This window comes from Diadema antillarum, unplaced genomic scaffold, assembly GCF_040938485.1.
Source record: "Diadema antillarum isolate AM-2024a unplaced genomic scaffold, OU_Dant_1.0 scf00000014, whole genome shotgun sequence".
In the NCBI taxonomy this organism is placed as follows: domain Eukaryota; kingdom Metazoa; phylum Echinodermata; class Echinoidea; order Diadematoida; family Diadematidae; genus Diadema; species Diadema antillarum.
In genome coordinates, this window is record NW_027270903.1 from 7,768,956 (window position 1) to 7,784,195 (window position 15,240).

The following is a 15,240-nucleotide window of genomic DNA, read 5'->3' on the forward strand; positions in this document are numbered from 1 at the left end:
TACCATTCAATCATTCATAATGCCTCTTATTTTGCAGATATAATCAAACATAATCATATTAAAACATCACAAGATCATATTCACAAATCCATCATACACTATTTTCCATATCATTCTTATCCATGCAGTCAGATCAACTCGTGACGCTCAACAGTAATCATGAATCGTGTGATCATACAATAAATATCAACAGAATTTCACAATGATAGTATTCAATCATAATATCTGTTATGTTACATATGAAAATACAGTCAAAACCTACCAACGGAACAATGACCACACCACAACTATCTACGACCACGATCCCCCCACACACCACCTCAGAATCGCTCATGCGTGAAATACGGAAGACATCGATGCGGAAACAAAAATTTCAACTACACCTGAACTTCCTATGCCAGTACAAGGAAAGAGACATCATCCCAAAAGGCCTACACCTCCAAAAGCCATGCTGCCTCGCCCTAGAAAATGAGGAATGGGAATTAATCCTTTGGGACGCTTCTTGCTCTCTACGCGACAAAACAATCGACTTGGTAGAATTGAAACTTGACTCGATTGACGCCTCACTGAAAGAAAAGAAACGAGAGCCCTGGAACGGAACCACGCCCGAAACATATCACAAATCTTTGAATTCAATAGAGAAATCTATTAGTAGGGAGATTACACAAATAAGAGCCAGCAAAGAATCAAAACTCCGTCGCAACATCGAACTTTGTAAAAATAGAATTCACAACTCTGAAAGTTGCCCGGTAAGACAAAAAACGAGCCAAACGCACAAAAACCGCCATTTCAGGAAACGAAACTATACAAAATGGCGGAAAATCCACCACCAAACTCAGGGGAAAGAAATCACAAAACAACGAAATCCCCCAAACTCCAATAACGCAGTAGTGAATTTATCTAACTACCGACTTTCTGAGGCAGAACACAGCCTCCTATCGAAAGGACTAAAATTCTGCCCCACCCACCCCATATGGACGAACTACAACTAAAAGCAGACATAGATGCATTTAAACGCAGAGTGACGCTAAAAACACACTTCGCTCTGAAGCAGAAAAAAGAATCTGACCTTAACAATAATCGGCCGGCTAAAGAAAATGATCAGACTCAGCTGCCAGAACAGCTAAGAACAAAAAGCGCGTGGACTCCTTTCGTCAAGGAGCCCAGCTTGCACAAGTACTTAGAGCAAGTAGAAACCGCGACATTCAACATGGTCAGTACTCACGAACGTAAAAGAAACAAAAGATGTGACAATCTAACCAAATCAGAGAGAAAGGCCCTCTACAGTCTCAAACGCAACAAAGAGATAATCATAAAACCAGCTGACAAGGGATCGTGTACGGTTGTCATGTCAACCGACACATACATCAACGAAGGTCTACGACAACTAACAGATACAAAGACATACAAGGCCCTAGATCATGACCCCACCCCTCAACACCTACAAAGGTAAAAACAGCTGTGGGAAGCCTTGGCGTGAACTCAGACTTAAAGAAAAAACTAATTCCAAAGGATCCACTTCGCCCAAACATGTACTTCCTCCCCAAAATCAGCAAGCCCAACAACCCGGGACGCCCTATTGTTTCAGGATGTGCGTGCCCCACTGTGCAAATTTCAAGATTCCTTGACTTCCACCTCCGTCCCCTGGTTGAAAAATTACCCTCTCACCTAAAGGACACTACCGATTTTCTCAACCACATAAATGACCTGAATCTGACCCAGAACCCCCTCCCCCCAGAAAGCATAATAGTGACAGCCGATGTAACTTCGTTGTACACGAACATCCCCCACAATGAGGGCATCAAAGCATGTCGAAACGCCCTCAACGCCCGAATGAACCCCTCCCCTCCAACCGACCAGCTCATTCGTCTACTTGAACTGGTACTGACATTAAACAATTTCCAGTTCAACGGCAAGAACTATTTGCAAATAGAGGGTACCGCTATGGGCACCCCTGTTGCCCCATCGTATGCCAACATTTTCACGGGGGAGATAGAGGCAGAGCTATTAGAACTCACAAACGCAATCTTCCCGAAATCGTGGAAACGATACATTGATGACATCATATTCATCTGGACACAATGCCCCCAATCACTAGCACAATTCCAAAACACAGTGAATGCCATCCATCCCCAAATCAAATTCACGTTTGAGTCATCCCCCTACTGTGTCAACTTTCTTGACCTAAAGGTCCTCTCAGACGACGGAACTCTCCAGACAGAGTTATACTCCAAGCCTACAGACTCTCACACATTCCTCCCTCCCTCCTCATGCCACCCCCGACATGTGTTCAAAAGCATACCATACAGCCAGGCCCTTAGAATCAAACGTAACTGCTCTCAGCCAGAAAGCACAGACAAACACCTCGAAAATCTCCAACACTATCTCGACAAGTGTGATTACCCTCCCCAACAAACTAAACTACAAATCAACAGAGCTCGCTCCATCCCCCGCGCGGAATTATTTGACAAAAAAGAACGGCCCCCCTTAGAAAGAACCCCTTTCGTCTTAACATACAGTCCCGCCACCGCCAAACTACACAAAATTCTCAAAAAGGAACAAAAAACCCTAGATGAATCAGCTTCACTCTCAGAGATACTTTCGGATCCCCCGTTGGTTGCATACCGACGCCCCCGCACCCTCCGCGACCTACTAACATACTCTGGCGACCCCAAAAATGACCAGCTGAATGAGAACAACACAAACGGCTTTGCCAAATGCGAAGCCAAACGGTGCATGCTTCACAACTTTGTTAAAGAGGGCAACAAGTTCAAAAGTAATGTCACGGGGGAAGAATTCCCAATCACATCCAAAATACAATGCAAGTCAGACTGGCTCATTTTATTTGATATCGTGCACGAAATGTAACAAACAATACGTGGGAAAGACAGAAACATCCTTGTACACCAGATTCAGCAACACTAAATCGGAAATACTGAACTACAATACACCCAACAAGCGAAAAACCCTCCCCTACACAACACACTTTAACCAGCCCGACCACTCAATTGACAATGTAAAGATCACAGGCATCGAAACAATTCGAACAAAATCCCGCCAAGTAATCCTTCATAGAGAATCCTTCTGGATAAAGAAATTGAAAACACTGACCCCCGATGGCATTAACGTTGACCAATGAACCCTACATAGCTCTTATCCCGAACCCCCTCACTCTAACTTCAGACTCACAGTAAAACACCCGTAGCAGAAAACTTGGCCATGACCAGACAGGACAAAATACACCCAGCATACAAATAAAGCACCCTAATAAATTTCAGGTTAGATATATTGTGATTATTGAGATTTCATTTGTATATGTACTGATATATTGTATGATCACAAGATGTATGAATAAAGGTGAGTGTAATAAGCTCATGTGATTTGATATGAATGAAATGTATAATGGTGTACAATGATGAATTTGGGAAAATGTATGAATCTGTGATTTCTGATATGATTATTTTTGATTGTATTATCATATGTAACATAACAGATATTATGATTAAATACTATCATTGTGAAATTCTGTTGATATTTATTGTATGATCACACGATTCATGATTACTGTTGAGCGTCACGAGTTGATCTGACTGCATGGATAAGAATGATATGGAAAATAGTGTATGATGGATTTGTGAATATGATCTTGTGATGTTTTAATATGATTATGTTTGATTATATCTGCAAAATAAGAGGCATTATGAATGATTGAATGGTAATTATTGTATTTTTGAACAGAATATGAGCACACGGTGCTGGGATGCACGATAACCACCCGAGTCCCACGCAGGTAATTTACAGAAATTGTTGTTGTTTACACATTTGATCTAAGAGTTGATATATTTTTGGCAGGGTTGACGCTATTATATTTCGGTAATATACGAAATAAAATAGGATATGTTGATTTAGATAGTATTATATCAACCGGAGTTGTGTGTGTGTGTGCGTATGTGAGTGTGTGTGCGTTTGCTTGTGTGTGTGTATGTGAATATGTATATATGTGCGTATGTATGTGGGTGTGTGTGTGTGCGTATGCGGATGTATACATATACGCAATGCAAATAGACATATGAATATGATATATATGTATAATGATTCTGTTTGTGATCATCATGCTAAGAATTATAAGACAATATGATTATTATATGGCAGCATTATGATATAAGAATTTATTTATATATATTTTTGGACATATCATGATGTTATTCTGATGATGATTTGAGGTTAGATTGGATATTTGTATTGAATTGAATGATTGATTTGTGTATATAAAGGAAATGATTTAAAAGATTGGTAATATGTGAAATTGCATTATATATTTTATGACACATCAGGTTATTCATATAATAATCGTTCAGTTGGTAGGTCCTGACGAAGGCCCAATGACGGGCCGAAAGCTTGACAAACAAAAGGGATACTAAGATCGAGAGCAACGTCCCGCCTCAGTCCAATTTCTTTCAACTATATATATATATATATATATATATATATATAGGCCTATGTATATATATAAATATATATATATATATATATATATATATATTAAATATATATATATATTAAATATATATATATATATATATATATATATCGCCGCCATCCTCAACTTCTCAAAAATTGTTACTAGAAATACCAGCACTATCACCACATTCTCTTCATTTCCAAACAACTAACCATTATTGCCTTACATTACCGGTATAGATCATCATCATTTTCACCACATCAACGACAAGCAATAACCAACGTGGAAAGTCCTCTGTTTATCTTGATTCTGATTCGATTACGCATTGTGTCCTACTTGTTGTCTGTTTATAAATGACAATGTAATTCACAAAGAAGGAGACTTGTACAAAAGAATGACTAAATAAAAGAAGGATTATTATGCTGGCTTTTATTTACTATGGTTGCTCACGTAAACATTGGATACTTCTTTCCATTTTTCCGACTCCATTTGAACAATACAATATGAAGATGAAATATGAAACATTCAGATGTTCTTCAGAAACATTGTATGTGAAGTTCACATACGGGTAATATCCAAATGAAGAGGAACGTAAGGTCAGAAAAACAAGAAGATGATGAGATGAAAATGATGTTTGTCTAGAATGTTTAAACTACTTGGCGGTGTGGGAAGAGTTGAAAGCCGACAGGAGTAGCATGGATTGTGATCGTCAGTATTGTCTTTAAGTGCATTATCATAATTACGGCATTTCGACCTAGTGGATTGATACAGAACGTTGGAGTACTGTGCCCTGAGTTCTGGTCGACATTTATTTTTTTTTTTCTAATGCTAGATTTCTTGAAGCTAATACCGAGTAGTTTTATGCAGACTTTCTTCGGATTAGATTTTTTGTGAAGGGTATAAACGCCACTTCAGTGTGAAACTGTTCACATGTTGCTTTTATTTTTAATGAAATTCAGAAGCAAAAAGGAAAAAGTAGAATGAATATTCTAATATAAGAGTAAAAACCATGAAACCATTACAAACTTTTAATCTTTTTTTATAAGGAAGAGAGTAACATAAATGAAGTAATTGATATAATGTGTGAGCGCTGAGTCAGTCAGGGGAAATCATTGTGCTTCCGTCGTGAAGAAGCTCTTGGTCATACTGTCGACACCGGATGACAAGTTTCCTGAATAAAATTACAATTTTAGTAGTTGTTTGAGTATTTACTGCGTAATCCATTTGAAAATCCATTGTTATTAGTCCTGAGGTGTAACTGTATCCTGTACCGCTTATCTAAGTTCTGTGTTTGCATGATACTATACATTCGGGAATTCCAAAATGGCGACTGGCGAATTGACCCAAAGTCTGATGGAGATGTTCGCGCGCTTTAAGGCAGAGAACAAAGGTTTGCTCTGTTCTATTCATGTAACCATAAAGGATGCAGTCCGAAAGGAATTCTCCAGATTGCACGATCGCCTGGATGACTAACAATGCTAGCTAGCACGAGATAACGAGTCAGAGGAGTATTTTTGAGAGGCACCAAAGCGAGCTCGGCAATCTTCGTCACTCATCGGATGAGCTCGAGCAATACTCGAGTAAAAACTGTCTTCAGCTCTTTGGGATCGCCGAAAGTACAAATAAGGAATCCACAGATGGCATTGTTTGTTGACACTGTCAACAAGCGACTAGGGATTACCATGACAACAAGTGACATAGACAGTTCGCATCGAATTGGGAACCCGAACAAAGCGCCCGCGTCCATCAATAGACCGCACGGAATGAAACGGCCATGTCCAATTGTCGTCAAGTTTGTTTCATACGGACCAGGTAATTTATCATCTCAAATTCCCGTCGTTTGAAAGGTTCTGGTGTCATCGTACAAGAACATTTGACGAAAGTGAACCGCGAACTACGCAGCAATGTACAAAAGCACCCGAAAGTAGGAACTGCTTGGAAAAGCGATTGGTTGAGTGATTTCGAAAGTCAAAGTGACAAACATTAGAACTATTATAAACAGAGTGATTCGCAATGCATCTGACCTTTCTTCCCTCTAAAGCGTTCATGATTTGTATCCATGTGCAGATTTCATGTCTGATTTTCGCTTCCAAAGTCTGATACCCTCTTTAATTATTATATATTCCACATTCTTCTGTAATATTCTTTTGTGTTTTTTCACATTTGAATAGTTATTTTGTAATTATCATATTTTTTTTTATTAACTCAGGGCATGCCCGCAATATTTCCACGCGTTTTGTAGAAAATCGGTGAAAAAAAAAAATCCAAAACGCCATGAGATGTGTCACTATGATACCGTGGATCATTTATTTGTTATTGTATATGCTATTTGTCATTATATGCAAAGATGTGGGGTAAGTGGGTTTGATAAAAAGATCAGAGTTTATTCTATCAGCATTTGCTCTCCTTCTGTTTGAAAAGAAAAATTGTATTGCACATTATCATTTTCCTTTTTTCCTGATTTAATTTCGCTTGTTCTGCTGTAAACTCGTACGAACATGTACAAAGCGATCAAGGCTAAGATCAGTTACATTTCTGTGTTCACTGACCCAAGTCACCCCATCCAGGTGCCTGGTTTTGTGTAGAACAAAAGATTCTGTGAGGTCACCAGCGCACGCTCTATTCATACCTCGCATCCGATAGATATTTCCATTGTTCATTGGCACATGTAGTTGACCGTGGAAAGGGGGATACAATGTACCGCTCGACTTCCTTCACACAGATGAACCAACTTATCTGCCTCTCTGTCGACGGGCAAAAAAAAAAAAAAAAAATCTCGTTTGGGGGCATTAAAGGCACTCAGAGAATTGCGGAAGGAACGGGTAAATTGTTCTCTTTTTATATTTTGCAGAGCATAATATTCTTTTTTTAATATCTCCACACTTTAATTATGAGATTTTGGCGTGGGGAAATGCAATTAATTCATTATTAGATTAACTTCTTCGTATTCAAAAGCGTGCTATAAGAATCATAAACCCTCCGTATATTTTGCTCATACCAACTGTTATTTTCTTTTCATCAAAACAGAATTCTCAAAAATGTCAAGCCTATTTTATTATAATCTCGGAATTTTCATGTATAAACAAACAACTAATGAATTACCATCTGTTTTTATCCACATGTTCAAAAGAAATCGCTCTGTCCACTGTTACCCCACTCGTCAGAGCGACGCCTAACACCTTCCCCGCACTCGCACTATTTTTGCAAAGAAAACAGTTATGTTTACTGGGCAAAAAAAGGAATCCACAGTTGACATTGTCCGAGACTTTGTCAACAAACGACAGGGGGCTACCATGACAACAAGTGACATAGACCGTTCGCATCGAATTGGGAACCCGAACAAAGCGCCCGCGTCCATCAATGGACCGCACGGAATAAAACGGCCATGTCCAATTGTCGTCAAATTGATTTCATACGGACCAGACAATTAATCATCTAAAATTCCCGTCGTTTAAAAGGCTCTGGTGTCGTCATACAAGAACATCTGACGAAAGTGAACCGCGAACTCCGCAGCAATGTACAAAAACACCCGAAAGTAGGAACTGCTTGGATAAGCGATGGTCGAGTGATTGCGAAGGTCAAAGTGACAAACAATAGAACTATAAACAGAAATAAAACAGAATGATTCGCAACGCATTCTTCCCTCTAAAGCGTTCATGATTTCTATCCATGTGCTGATTTCATGTCTGATTTTCGCTTCCAATTAAGTCTGACAGACTTTTTATACATTTCAAATCCTTATGTTGTTGTTTTTTCACATTTCAATGGTTATTTTTGTAAGTATTATATTTTTTTTTGTATTCATACAAGGCATGTCCGTAAAATTTCCACGTGTAGTTTGTAGAAAATCGGAAAAAAAATCAAAAACGCTTTGAGATGTGTGCACTGTGATAACTGGGACCATTTATATGTTATTGTATATGCTATTTGTTATTGCATTATGCAAAGATATATTACCACGGTGCTTCCAAATCCTCTCAGAAATGTGTTATCAATGTGTATGCAATCCCGGTGTTTCTGACTCATCTATGTAATTTGTCACCTACCCTTAGCAAATTGTTATCATTGTGTATACACAAACGTGTTCTTACGGTGTTTTCGATAATCCACAATAATCTATTGTCTGTTTGTCCTGGCACTTACCTCTTTGAACTGTTCAGTATAATTTTGCCCCCATATAGACTACCAACAACCTCATTCCCTGCGCACTATGCTCACGCAGTTACCGTTTAATTTTCGACATGCCTTGTTTTGCGTATGGACACTGGACATTCCTTCATGTCCTTAATCGTTTATCATCAGGGTGAATGCTCTTTCACTTCTCTTCCTTTAAAACCAAACAGCAGATGTGTTCATAAACAGCTATTTTCCATTAACAGCCCATCTTTATATTCACCTGTTTCACAATGATGAATCCCAATACCACTGTAAACTCGAACGCTGCTGCTGTTGGCATCCCTTACCCTCAATCATTTGCTGATATAGCACCAGGAATTCCAGTAGACAGCGAGGAGGGTGAATATTCTGACATCGTTACCTTTTTAGATATATGCAAACTCCCGAATTAAGACTAGATTTTGACTGTAACGATGCCGCAGTCCAAAATGTATTCACTCACTAATCACACAGAGGATGAGCTTTTTTCACTCATTCATACCGGCGTAAATCAACTCTTTATTTCACATTTTAATATCAGAAGCTTAAATAAAAAACTTTATCTTTTTTTTTTGTGACCACATTAAAATCCAAATACAATATCATTGGGCTTAGTGACACTTGGTTATTAAGGAGACATCGCCCTCTTCGCTGCTTATAATAGACGGCTTTAGACTCATAACAAATAATAGAACATGGAAGAAAGATGGAGGAGTCGGATTTTATGTGTAACAGAATATAAACTGTGTCTTCTTGGAAAAATACAGCGTGATGTCAGAACCTTTTGAGAGTGTATTTATTGAGGTCAAAACTTCAAATAAAGGTAATATGTGACCCTGCACCACAAAACATACAAGTCGCCAGACATGAATTTTTAATTACGACCATATTCTTAAAGAGCAGAATTTAAGCGTTAAAATGATTTATAACTCAAATCAAGCGGAATCTCCTAACCTATCTAAATATTGGAAAGAAAGCACAAACTCAGGAAAAGTGTGAATTGAGAAAAGAGGCTCTGAGGTAGTGTCTATTCAAGTGCTTAATCTTTACCAAACCTGTTGGCTGTGCCATGAATGGGACAAAAAAACAGGAAATAAACCACCCGAGAAACAACAATGAAGGGATTATTGGATTAAAATGAAATTATACATGTCTCATTAACATATTCCGTCCATAATTCATACCAACTTTCAACGCAATAGCACTATTTTTTCAAAAGTTATTGGAGTTGAAATTAAAGAGAGTGAACAAGTTTTTTTTTTCGGAAATGAAAAAGGGACTCTAAAAACATACCTAATCACACTTTTCTACAAAAATGTTCGAGATAAACTGCTAAAAAAAACCCCACACTTTACCGCCCGTTTTATGATCCCAGTTTTTAGCATAATGTAAAAGAAGACTTGCTCTTTCAGCAAATATGAAAAAGTCAAGATTGGCTAGGTCGACCCATCTCACTTATTTTTAGTCCACACGCAAAATCAATGTGTGCGAATTTTTGTTCGTTCTGTAACGCACGGTCACATATCATTATACTTGGAGAGATTTATCGACCACCAAGCTCAAACCCTGCTGAATTTTTAGAGTTATTCTGCGGTCTTATCTCGAGCAGTTATTTTGATGGTAGGGCATGTTTTGTCTTGGGTGAATTTAACCTAAATCTTCTTAATTACAGTGATAATCCCTTATGCGCAGATTTTCTTAACCTTATGTTGTCGAAATCATTTATTCCCCTTTCAAGAAAACAGACTCGAATAACTGATGATGTATCTACTCTTACTGATAACATTTTTGTAAATAACTCATTTTCTGACATGACATCTGGCATTATAGTGTCTGACGTCACTGATCATTTTCCAATCTATGTCCTTGTGTCCAATGTTATGACTGCTAATGTTTTTCACACTCATAATCCTGGTATTCGTGTAATATCTGAATCCAACCTTAATAAACTTAGGGAGAAATTAAGTTCAGAAGATTGGTCCACCGTATACAGACAAAGCGATTGATTTAGCCTTTGAAAATTTTATGAATATTTTAATCACTCATTTTGATTCTAGTATTAATCTCCAAAGGGCTCACCATTCTCATTATAAAAAAGTACCACGCAACCATGGGTTACAAAATCTCTTCTCAGGTCCATTAATTCTTTCTGTGCCACGTTCGCACGTCCCACTCAGTCGACGCGACGGCGTGCCAACTTCGCATATTCTGCTCAAACGCACAAAACTGCTTAAACCGATCGATAAATCGCCTAATCCCGCGATACAGTGAAAGCTTTTCTCGCGCTTTTGTTCCTTTTACATACAGCTTGCATTCTGTGTGGGGATTGACTATCAAGCGATGTTCCCAACTAGATTTGCATGTAAATTCTAAGTTTCTGTCAGGGTTTCATGTGCTAAAGCCATGCCTTAACAGTAATGTAGCAACTGGTCATTCAAACGAAAAATATAAATAGATTTGTCATAAAATTTATATCAAAGCAAAGCTTGACATTCCTCTTTAACTTTGCTCACTATTATGTCCAGCTTAAAATAAATTTGTAGAAATTATATAGATTGGAAAAACAGAATCCTTTCTGAAAGCATGCCTGCCTTCGTGTCTCAGAATATCATGGCACACAGGGGTTTCCGCCATGGCAAATAAAGAGTTAACCGCAAGAATAATCTTTTTCACAAATATCGCAAAGATCCATGCCCTTTAAAACAAATTAAGATATACTCGTTATCGAAATATATTGACATCCTTAAAGGACAAGTCCACCTTCATATACAAAGGATTGAGAGGATGCAACAATATTAGTAGAACACATTAGTGAAAGTTTAAGGAAAATTAGACAACCCGTTCAAAAGTTACGAATATTTTAAGTATCTGCGCAGTCACTGCTGGAAGAGAAGACTACTATAGTGTATGATGTCACATGCGTACAACTATATAAGGAAAATAAAAAGAGAATTTCACAAAACTTTACTTTTTGAATAAAGTGAACAGTTCTTCGACTTGCTACTGACGTATCAAAGGGTAATATTATTCCCCCTGCCTTCTGAAAGAGAGAAGTCGAGTGTTCTTTTGTTATGCGAGAAAAATGGAAATGTGTTGAATTTTCTTTATTCTTTCTTTATATCGTCGTACTCATGTGACATCACAAGCTATAGTAGTCTTTTCATCCAGCCGTGACTGAGCAGAAACTTAAAAAATTCATAAATTTTTAACGGATTGTCCGACTTTGCTCAAACTCTCACTGATGTGTTCTACTAATATTGCTGCATTCACTCAACCCACGTGTCTATGAAGGTAAATTTGTCCTTTAATACGTGTAGCCAAACAAAATTATTTTTCGTGGCAGTTTGTTAAATACAAATCTGATGTAAAGAGTACGGGTGTCGTGTTAGGTGATTAGCAAGACGCTGAAACACAGAAATAATACCGATCCTAATAAATATATTTCAGCGGACGGCCGCCAGATTAACGACCCGGTCATTATGGCGAAATCTCTTAATGATTATTTTGCAAGTCTTGGTCCACATCTTGCCAGTAAAATCCCGAAATTACCAACTAAATATTATAGATATTTAAATATTAGGAATCCTCAATCAATATTTCTTTTGGAACATATTGTTGAAGAAGAAATTGTAGATATCGTCAAGAATTTGAAAGATAAAAAAGTTCGGGATATGATAGAATTACAAATTTTCTTTTAAAAATGTTTTATATGAAATCATTTCTCCTCCTACATACATTCTTAATCAATCTTTATCTAATGGTAAAGTCCCCAATAAGATTAATGTCGCAAAAGTTGTCCCTATCTTTAAGAAGGGACAGAAAGATTTGGTGAATAATAACCGACCAATTATCTTTATTGACTTCAATTTTGTAAAATCCTTCAAAAGTTAGTTTACACGCGATTATTGAAATTCCTCACAAATGATAGCATTGTATTAGATTCTCAGTTTGGTTTCAAAAAACATTATAACACAACCAATGCTTTACTTACTTTTATACACAGGGTGGCTCATGCTGTATATAATTTTGAGCATACCATTAGGGTTTTTCTTGATTTTTCTAAAGCTTTCAATACGATAGATAATGGAATTTTATTTTGTAAATTGTGTCATTATGAAATCCGCGGGACGCCTTTAAAATGGTTTAAAAGTTGTATAACATATAGGAAACAATTTGTTAACATTAATGCCTATGATTTGCAGATAAAACAAACCTACTTCATGTGGAGCCCCAAAGGGCTCCTTCTTGGGCCCACTTTTATTTATCTTATACATTAAAGGGATCGTATAGTTTTGGTTGAGACTTAACTTCAGGTTATTATCATTTTTGGTGAGTTAGTGAGAAACCTCTTATGAATTATTAAAGAGCATGTAATTCCATGAGGATTTCAACGTTTATTTGACGAAAATTGATTTGAAATGGCTGATATATCCAAAACAGAGCGACCCTATAGTGTGGGACCCACATTTTATTACGATCTTTTTGTTTTACTTTGTTTTTAGATGTTTCAGCTATTCCAAACACAATTCAATTCAATTCAATTCAATAATGGTTTTATTTCGATCGCATTGCAGCCAGAGACTGAATTGCACGATGTTACCAAAGTATAACACATACACAATACAGATAAAATAATGATAAAATTACAAAGAGCATTTCCATTATGAACACATCATATTATATTCAGTCGGATATGGACTCGAGAGGAAGTGAGGAAGGGAAGAAAGACAGACAAACGTTCTGATAGGGATTATGGAGGCAGAAATGAGGGTGGATGAAAAAGAGAAAGCGGGAGTCCGCGTAAGAAAAAAAACATAAACATCATCAGTTAAGATACATAAGTTCAATTATTTGTATGCAACTGTTCATTACTTTAAAATGCTGAAGCATTAAAAATAAATTAACAATTCCATAAAATAATTCATATCATAGTAAAGATATAAACAGTCCGCGGAAGAAAAAGAATGGAATTGATGAAATTATCAAGTGTACAAAGACTAGAACAATTAACGGAATTACAAATATACATATTTTCATAAAATAAATCAAATTCCTCTATAAAATTTACACTCTTTCATATCAAACAAAATATTTCGCATTATCTCGAAATCATCGTAAAAAAACAAAAACAAAAAACATTGAAACCCATAAGCCCAATCGAAACAGTAACCGTACCATCCTCTTGGAAACAAAAGATACCACCGTAATTGTATTCAGAAAGAAGAGAGAGAGAGAGAGCGCGCGCGCAAAAGAACGGAGGGATAACTATGCAAGGGAGAAAGAAGGTGAGAAGAAGAGGAGTGTTCAGTCTAGTGAAGAGTAAGAGGAATCAATGTAACCAAAAACTATAGCGGATGCGATGGAAGATATGTGAGACTTAGAAAAAAAAATACACCGAAAACAGAAACATAGCAGTCTGCCTTGTAAACATTCACATAATACTAACATGAGTTTCAAACATCGGTATTGACATAGGGGAAAAAAAACAACAACAACAAGAACAACGGACCGTGCATATCTGGAATAAAAAAAAAGATACCACGTATACACACATATGCATTACATATGTGACAGTGCACCTCAAAACGAACATAGAGTCGCACACACTGATTTTGCGTGAGGACTGAAAATAAGTGAAATGGGTAAACCTAGCCGAACTTGACTTTTTCATATTTTCTGAAATAGCGGGTCTTCTTTTACATTATGCTAAAATTTGGTATCATAAAACGGGCAGGAAAGTGTGTTTTTTTAGCAGTTTATCGCGAACATTTTGGGAAGAATAGTGTGTTTAGCTGTGTCTTTAGAATCCCCTTTTCATTTCTGAAAAACCTTGTCCACACTCTTCACTTTCAACTCTAATAACTTTTGAAAAGATAGTGCTACTGCTTTGAAAGTTGGCATTAATTACGGACAGAATGTGTTAATGAGGCATGCTTAATTTCATTTTAATCTGATAATCTCTTCATTGTTGTTACTCTCGTGGTTTACTTCCTGTTTTTTGTCCCATTCATCGCACAGCCAGCACGGTTTGGTAAAGATTAAGCGCTCGAATAGACACTGTACTTCAGAGCCTCTTTTCTCAGTTCACACTTTTCCTGAGTTTGTACTTTCTTTCCAATATTTAGATAGGTTAGGAGAGTCCATTTGATTTGAGTTATACATCATTTTAAAGCTTAAAGTATGTTCTTTCAGAATATGGTCTTAACTAAAAATTCATGTCTGGCGACTTTCTGTTTGTTTTGAGGTGCAAGGTCACATATATTCTTCTTTAACATCTTCACACTTTAATTATGGGATTTTCGCGTGGGGAAATACAATTAATTCATGATTAGATCCCCTTCTTCGTATTTAAAAGCGTGCAATAAGAATCATAAACCACGCCGGATATTTTGCTCATACCAACTCTTTTCTTCATCAAAACAGAATTCTGAAAATTGCAGGCCTATTCTATTATAATCTCGGAATTTTCATGTAAACAAATAACTAATGAATTACCATCAGATGATAATTCATTAGTTGTTTTTTTATACACAAACAGTAAACAGTATACAGTAAACTTAACAAAATGTCATTTGATGTATATCTATCAGCATTTCATACCATTTCTAATAGCATTTAATATC

The 15,240-nt window shown here is 37.0% G+C and overlaps 1 protein-coding gene across 1 annotated transcript; it reads left to right on the forward strand.

The window, feature by feature from the left end:
- The first annotated feature begins 1,530 nt into the window (after positions 1-1,530).
- Positions 1,531-2,868, forward strand: LOC139722511 (uncharacterized). Its single transcript, XM_071633802.1, has one exon. The coding sequence runs from the start codon at positions 1,531-1,533 to the stop codon at positions 2,866-2,868; it is 1,338 nt and encodes a 445-aa protein (XP_071489903.1).
- Positions 2,869-15,240: the final 12,372 nt, after the last annotated feature.